At 47.5% G+C, this 4,818-nt stretch overlaps 1 protein-coding gene across 1 annotated transcript; it reads right to left on the bottom strand.

Moving 5' to 3' along the window:
* Positions 1–427: 427 nt before the first annotated feature.
* On the bottom strand, positions 428–3,423 carry LOC144709060 (putative WRKY transcription factor 26). The gene is made up of 4 exons (XM_078582466.1): positions 3,181–3,423; positions 2,358–2,779; positions 915–1,614; positions 428–797 (listed from the first exon to the last, which is right to left on the bottom strand). Exons 1-3 carry the CDS (start codon positions 3,334–3,336, stop codon positions 1,536–1,538), a joined length of 657 nt encoding a protein of 218 aa, XP_078438592.1. The 5' UTR covers positions 3,337–3,423; the 3' UTR covers positions 428–797; positions 915–1,535.
* Positions 3,424–4,818: the final 1,395 nt, after the last annotated feature.

The following is a 4,818-nucleotide window of genomic DNA, read 5'->3' as shown; positions in this document are numbered from 1 at the left end:
CATGGAGCAATTTTCATTCTCCATTTAAAGCTGAAACTATAAAATCAATCTAGAGATTTTCCATTCCATAGATTACACAAATCAATGGCATAACATGTCAGTGGATTTTAAAACCGAAATCATCATGCATCTGAGTAAAGAACACAGAAAGGAGAGAAGAGAAATTTAGCCAAAAGTGATGTTTGCGATGACTTGTCTAGTTCGATTGTTTCTAGAGACTTGATCATAAAGCAGATGATCAGTCACAAAGTAACTGCTAGTGGCGCTTCCATCGCCATAGATAACACAGGAGAACATCCTTGAAGATCATTCTCGCAAGTCACAAAGCAAAACTCTTCATCGCAAGCCACCAATCTCATTGTGCTCGAGCTTCTTGGGCCGTAGTGAAAGACGATCTAGTATATGTAGAGAGAAGAGAGACCAAGGATGAGGAAATAGGGACATGAGAATATAATCCCATAAAATGCAAGAGAGGGATGTCCATGCCTTATATACATGGGGAGATCCAAACCGATCTCTGTATTTAAGATGGCATGCCACCGCATGAGCGCCATCATGACCAATGGCATGATGGCATGTATGGGGCAGCGTGTCACATTCTGTTCTGCTATGATGCAGGGCATGGGATGCAACGGTGGCGGCATCCAGACGGAGTGGTAACGCCAGGCGTTGGGTCTTCAATTGAGGTGAGAAGACGACAGAGTAGATGTCGAGAGAAGGCGGCAAAGCTAGTCGTACAAGAGGGCGGCAGCAGGTGGCAGTGTGATCTTCAAGATGCTCTTGTGGCTGCGAACATCCTTTGGAATGATTGCTTGTCAGTGCATTAACACAATAGACGAATTTTGCAAAGATCTAGAAAATCCTATCACATCGACCGTAAATCATTACAGCGAGGAATGATCTCAATAACTTACGCCTAGATCGCTTTTCCACGGGTAGCGCCAGCAATGCACACACAGTTCACCCACAGAAGATCGATCCCCGTGTCAAAAGAGGACAGTCAGGTTTGGTAATTTGATTGGGAGTCAGGGGAGGAGAGGGGGTTGGTTGTGTTTGGCTGCGTGCTCGGTCTTGGGACGTCTTAAGAGACTTTGACTGCGAAGGGAGTGAGGAGTTGAATTCACAGCCGGAGAGGAGGTTGGAGTGGGAGGAGAAGGTGAAGTTTTTGAGGCCATTGAAAGAGGATGGTCAGGTTTGGTAATTTGATTGGCAGTCAGGGGAGGAAAGGGGAGATGGTGGTGGTGGGCTGCGGTTCTGCCACTGCCAAAGTAGGGGGGAAGGAGGACACAAGGAGCTTGATGGAGAGCCAAGGGGATGGAAAGGGGGAGTTCTCGGGTGTAGGGTGGCATGGCGGTGCTGCCACCGAGACCTGGCAGTGGGCATGGCATGGAGAGGAACCGCTGCAGGTCGCAGGGGAGGAAGGATAGATCAAGCTTCCGCTTGAATCGCGTGGCGGCGACGTCGGCAGCGGCATTGTTGCAGCCTCTAGAAGCTGGGAGCTCGTGGTTGTACCGCCCCTCGTAAGTCGTTAACACTCACTTGGGGTCGTCGGCTGTCCTCTCTACATGCTTCCTCACCCCGCAGCCCAGGCAGGTGCACTTGTAGTTATAGCTTCTGAAAAAGGATGACCAGTAATTCAGTTAGTAAATTGAAAGAATGCATGTTAGCATTTATCGAACCCCGCAGCCCAGGCGGGTGCACTTGTAGTTATAGTTTTGGATCATCCCGGACGTGGACGATGGACGGGACGGGATGAATTCTGTCCTGTCTGACGTCCAGAGTAAGTTCAGGGACGAAGGACGGGACGGTTTTTCGTCCCGTCCAGTCCTCCCGGGATGAATTCTCATCCCAAAATTTGTCCCAGAAAAAAAAACCCATATTATATTTTTAATATATTAATATGGATTTTTTTCAATTTTTTTAGGGAATTACTGAGTAGATAGAACACAAAGGGACATATGTACAATTATTTCTGAGTGGCATCTATTCGCACGCACGTACAAATACAGGGACTTTGATGCAAATTGTCATTGCAAAGCCACGTGGCAACATCTCAACCATCGGATGTGAATCCGGCATTTTTCCATCCAGATTTGTCTGTTCATCATCTGAGACCTCCGGACGGACGGTTTTTTCATGACTCTGGACGAAACCGTCCCGTCCGGTGACCCCCCGGATGAATTTTTGTTCCAAAATTCGTCTGTATCCTCGTAAGGGACTATTTTTTGTCCCGGGATGAAAAAATCGTCCCGTCCGCGTCCCTGCACTATACTTGTAGTAGCTTAAGAAAAAGGACGACCGGTAATTCAGTTAGCATTATTTGAAATAATGCATGTTAGCATTTATTGAATCCGCACCTGGGGTTGGGATTCTTCTTCACCACCTTCTGACCGTACTTTCTCCAGCGGTAGCCGTCGTCGAGGATGTCCACCTCGCTCTCTGTTTGAACGATCACTCTCGGCTCTTTCCTTATCCCACCGTCTTTGCCTTGAAAGGCAAGGGCAGCGGAGAATTCCACGTATTCTTCTTCAGGGAAATCCCAGAGCTGCTTCTCGGAGTCGGAGTTGGGGGCAGGCATGTTCTCCGGGTGGTCGTGCTTTCCGCTGTAGAAAATTGCTGAGATAAATCCATGGCGATCCCTCTCCACCAGCTTCTTCACATGACACTTGGGAAAGGTGCATTTGTAGTAACTGCGTGGATACTCGCATCCTATCTCTGATTTCTGGCCATACTTTCTCCAGTGGAAGTGGTCGTCGGAGGGCCTGTCCGCCAATATCGCCTGAGAATTCAGTTCAAATCACGAGGCTATCAGTTCTTGATCCTCACAGAAATTGCAGAATTTAACTATAAACTTGTTTCTGTCCAATTTCGAGATATCATCCGCAAAACTCTGCCATTTGATTTTCGAAATTTCTTTCTGCGGTTCAGCCGAAATTACGGTGTCGCAAATTGAAAATTTGCCGATGGACGCGAACGGAACGGAATCCACGCGCGACAGATGACGGTAAGGAACGGGACGGATAACCTGAACCTTGAGGATTCAGGAGTGCAAAATGAAGAAGAAATGCAGCGAAGACGACAACGTCGGGGAATTCAGAGGAGATCGAAAATCCAAAGATCGAATCGGAAAATTCAGGAGTTCAAAGTCAAGATCGGAGAAGCTGACGATCTCGCAAGAACCTGCGAGTGGATCATCGCCGGAGAAGACAAGGCTTGGTGATATGGAATCGGCGCGATCCAGTCGTCGGCGGCAGATGCGTCGCCATTGCTGGTGGAGGAAGAGCCGCCGAAGGAGCAGGAGGATGACGTCATCCAAGGGTCATCTTCTCCGGCCATTGCCGACGGTGGCGAAGCTTCGCAGGCGATGGCGAGGAGGAGAAAATGGCGGAGACGACGAACAGCCTCCGCCTGCCCTTCCGCAAGGGCAAGCCGTTTTATACGGTCGCTTACTCCACACTATCGGCGAGACAACTGCTTCGATCCGATCTCTCATCCGGTCGATCGGGTCGAACCGGATCTGGCCCTCTAGTGAAATAGTTCAGGGACGCAAGCGGACGATTTTTTCGTCCCTGGACAAAAAAATCGTCCCCTACAAGGGTATGGATGAAATTTGGGACGAAAATTCGTCCCAAGGACCACCGGACGGGACGGTTTTCGTCCCGTAGGATGAAAAATCCGTTCGTCCGAATGGACCAGACGAGACGAATTTCGTCGCGTCCGACATCCGGATTCAGTGCAGGGACGAAGGACAGGACGAATTTTCGTCTGACGGTAAGAAAACCATCCCCTCCAGTCCTCCCGGGATGACTTTTCATCCCGCCCCTCGTCTCGGACGAAAAAACCCATTTCTATTTTAATATATTAATATAGATTATTCTAAGTTTTTTAGGGAATTACGGAGGAGAGAGAATGCGAAGGGTGATATGTACAATTATTTCTGAGCGGCGTCGGTTTGCATGCACGTAAAAAAAACAAGGACTTTGATGCAAATTGTCATCGCGAGACTACGTGGCTACATCTCAACCGTCGGATGTGAATCCGGCGGTTTTCCATCCAGATTCATCCATACCAAGTCCAACACCTCCGAACGAACGGTTTTTCTGTCCCATGGGATGAAAACCATCCCGTCCGGTGGTCCTTGGGATGAATTTTGATCCTGAACTTCGTCAGTTTCTTTGGACGGAATGATTTTTCCATCCCAGGACGGAAAAATTGTACCGTCCGCATCCATGCACTATACGTCCGGAGGTCGCGGACGATGGACGGACAAATGTGGACGCAAAACAGTCATATTCACATCCGTCGGTTGAGATGTAGCCACGTGGCCTCGCTATGACAATTTGCATCAAAGTTCCTGAATTTTTTCGCATGTGCAAACTGACACCACTCAAAAATAATTGTAAATATGTCGATTTGGATTCTCTCTCTTCCATATTTCTCTAAAAAACTTAGAACAAATCTATATTAATATATTAAAAATATCAAATAGATTTTTTTCGTCCTGCACGAGGGACGGCACGGTTTTTTTCCCTAGACGGGACGAAATTCATCCCGGGAGGACTGGATGGGACTGTTTTTGTACTGTTGGACAAAAAATTATCCCATCCTTCGTCCCTACACTGAATCCATATGTCGGACAGGACGAAATTCGTCCCACCCCGTCCATTGTCCACGTCCGAGACAATCCGGAACTATACCTCTACATTAGTTATATTGACTAATATTATATTGATATAATTATAATATTATATTGATGTTTTCTTATTATCAAAAAACTCTAACCTACAATCCTGACTAGAGATGATCTTTGCGGTGATT

The sequence above is a fragment of the Wolffia australiana genome, chromosome 1, assembly GCF_029677425.1.
Source record: "Wolffia australiana isolate 7733 chromosome 1, ASM2967742v1".
NCBI lineage: Eukaryota > Viridiplantae > Streptophyta > Magnoliopsida > Alismatales > Araceae > Wolffia > Wolffia australiana.
Note: the sequence above shows the minus strand (reverse complement) of the source record. Positions and strands in the feature narration are given on the sequence as shown.

Coding starts and splice junctions, on each gene's coding strand:
- LOC144709060 (XM_078582466.1), bottom strand. CDS start 3,336: ATGGCCGGAGAAGATGACCCTTGGATGACGTCATCCTCCTGCTCCTTC. Junction 2,780..3,180: donor CGGCGATGATCCACTCGCAG/GTTCTTGCGAGA, acceptor CTGAATTCTCAG/GCGATATTGGCGGACAGGCC. Junction 1,615..2,357: donor AAGAAGAATCCCAACCCCAG/GTGCGGATTCAA, acceptor ATCCTTTTTCAG/AAGCTATAACTACAAGTGCA.